Genomic DNA, 2,500 nt, shown 5'->3' with positions numbered 1-2,500 from the left:
CACACACACACACACACACACACACACACACACACACACACACACACACACACACACACACACACACCTTACCTCCTTCCCCCAGAACACACGAAGGCAAGTTTAATACGTGGTGTAAGCAACAGTTCACCACTCCTGCCTACTGCTAATCACCTCCTCCTCCTTCTTCCTCTCCTTCAACAGAGCGCCTCCTCCGCCTCCCCCCGCGGGTTTTCAGATTCAAGGAAGGAGTACAGTGAAACAGAGTGTGATAGGAGTGGGAAGAGGACCAGCGCCAGCACCATCTCCTCCTCCTCCTCCTCCTCCAAGTCCCACCACCTGCAGCAGAAGTACTACAAGGGTGCCCGCCCCAGGGAGTCAGGCTACCAGATTGATGTCTAGTGAAGCGAGGGAGGCACAGGCAAAGAGGCGCAGGGTGAGAGATGAGAGGCATGAAGAGGCGGGTTGCTTTGCTGAGTTTGACACGCTTCACTTCGCTCGTACACTCACATGTTCGTCCATACGTCCACCAATACGTTACATTCTCTGTTTTGTTTTTTTGTTTCTACTACGAAGTTTTGGGGTTTTTATACGTTGTTACACACACACACACACAGACACACACATTGTTTTTCTTGTTTTCGACCTTCTAATCCTAACATTACCAATAAGAGTATTTTATTTAACCTTTTTTTATTGTACATACGTTCACACACACACACACACACACACACACACACACACACACACACACACACACACACACACACACACACACACACACACACACACACACACACACACACACACACACACACACAGCCTCCCTCACATTCCTACAGAAGAGAAAGAAAACGCATTAAAACCTCGGTGAACAGGAAGAAGGGAGAAAAAGCACTGCACTGGGACCTGCTGTGTAGTGTGTGAGTGCGTGTGTGTGCAGACAGATCCCAAGGCACCCGTGGACTCGTATTTGGTGTTGTAACAAGGGAGTGTTTCTGCCCAGTTAGCCTGTCTGCCGCCCAGTGACAAGGATAACTTAATATTTAGGTGGTTGAGAGTGAGGGAACAGTGATCTGGTGGAAGGCAAGAACAAGCGATAGAGACGCAGACCCAAGGAGGCAAAAAAAAAGTGATACCAAACCGAATTATAACCAGAAGACTTTGGATGAGTGTTGAGAGAGAAACAGACATGGAAATGCGTTTGTGTGTGCGTGTGTGCGCCTAGGCCACATGTGTACGGGGAAGGCACAGGAGAGAAAGACGTTATTTTTTATCCTCGGGAACTGGTGATGAGTGCCAGTCCTTTGGGGGTCTAGAGGGCGCTGGTCTGGTCTGCTGGGCTGGACAGGACAGGGCGTGGCTTCATGTGTCAGCAAGTCAGCCAGTCAGTCAGCCAGTCAGCCAGCCAGCCAGACAGCCTTCCCACCCATGTCCGAATTCTGAATGCAAGATGTGCTGCCCTGAGTGTTGTGTGTGAGTGGCAGACACCCCAGGTCACCCCAGGACACCCCAGGACACCCCAGGAACCCCACCCCACCACTCAGCTCACCCCACCAACCCCACCAGACAAATTAACTGGCATATCTTAACCCACATTCTGATTCAGCCACCCCAACAGTCGAGGTCTTACCAGTGGATTGACTCACTCCACAGCCTCCACCGCCTCATCCCCACCCCCTATGACTTCCGCAGGGGGTGTATGAGTCCCCATGAATCCCTTGCCCCCACCACAGCGCCCCCCACACACCGGGAGGCCCCAAGTAGCCATAGCAATGCCGCAGACCAGTAGACGCAAGCCAACACAGCTTCTTCAACAAATTATGTTAACAAATCACAGCAGTCAGTCAGTCAGTCACTCCAGTCAGTGTCACATCCCCCCAGCTCCCCCAGGAACCCCCCAGATCCACCGCCCAGCTTCCGGCCGTGTCACCCAGCCTTTGTGAAGTGAGAAGCACCATGCTATGATCTTACAGTCTTACCATCTCGCTCTCTTCTTCTGCCTCGTCTACAGGAGAGGAGCAGGAACTGTCTGTCTTTTCTTGTACTGTCTGTCTGGTTCTGCAAGTTTAGGGAACCGAAGAAGGGAACGAATGAACCAGGAATGTTTAGACTAGTGAATGAATGAACCAGCAATGTTTGGGAGAATAGAACTGTAATGAAGAAAGTTGTCTGGTTCTGCAAGTTTAGGGAACCGAAGAAGGGAACGAATGAACCAGGAATGTTTAGACTAGTGAATGAATGAACCAGCAATGTTTGGGAGACTAGGAGAACTGTAATGAAGAAAGTTGTCTGGTTCTGCAAGTTTAGGAACCAAAGAAGGGAACGAATGAACCAGGAATGTTTGAGGAACCAGACTAGAGGAGGAATGAACCTACAACGTTTGGGAGAAATGGAAACAAGAACCAGCAGCATTTGGTTCTGCAAGTTTTGGGAACTGGAGAAGTGAAATGAACCAGTTATCTTTTTAGGAACCAGATTAGTAGGAGAATGAACCGCCAATGTTTGAGGAACCAACCAG

General features: G+C 50.0%; 1 protein-coding gene across 1 annotated transcript in view; it reads left to right on the top strand.

The window, feature by feature from the left end:
* Positions 1–800, top strand: part of LOC135094889 (cell adhesion molecule Dscam2-like) — a gene marked incomplete at its 5' end in the record, with an annotated part of 40,758 nt that extends 39,958 nt beyond the window's left edge. The window contains 1 exon segment of the mRNA XM_063995365.1: positions 184–800. Coding sequence (XP_063851435.1) covers positions 184–381 — 198 coding nt within the window.
* Between the last annotated feature and the right edge of the window lie 1,700 nt (positions 801–2,500).

This window comes from Scylla paramamosain, chromosome 47, assembly GCF_035594125.1.
Source record: "Scylla paramamosain isolate STU-SP2022 chromosome 47, ASM3559412v1, whole genome shotgun sequence".
Taxonomy (NCBI): Eukaryota; Metazoa; Arthropoda; class Malacostraca; order Decapoda; family Portunidae; genus Scylla; species Scylla paramamosain.
This window is presented reverse-complemented; position numbering and strand designations above follow the sequence as displayed.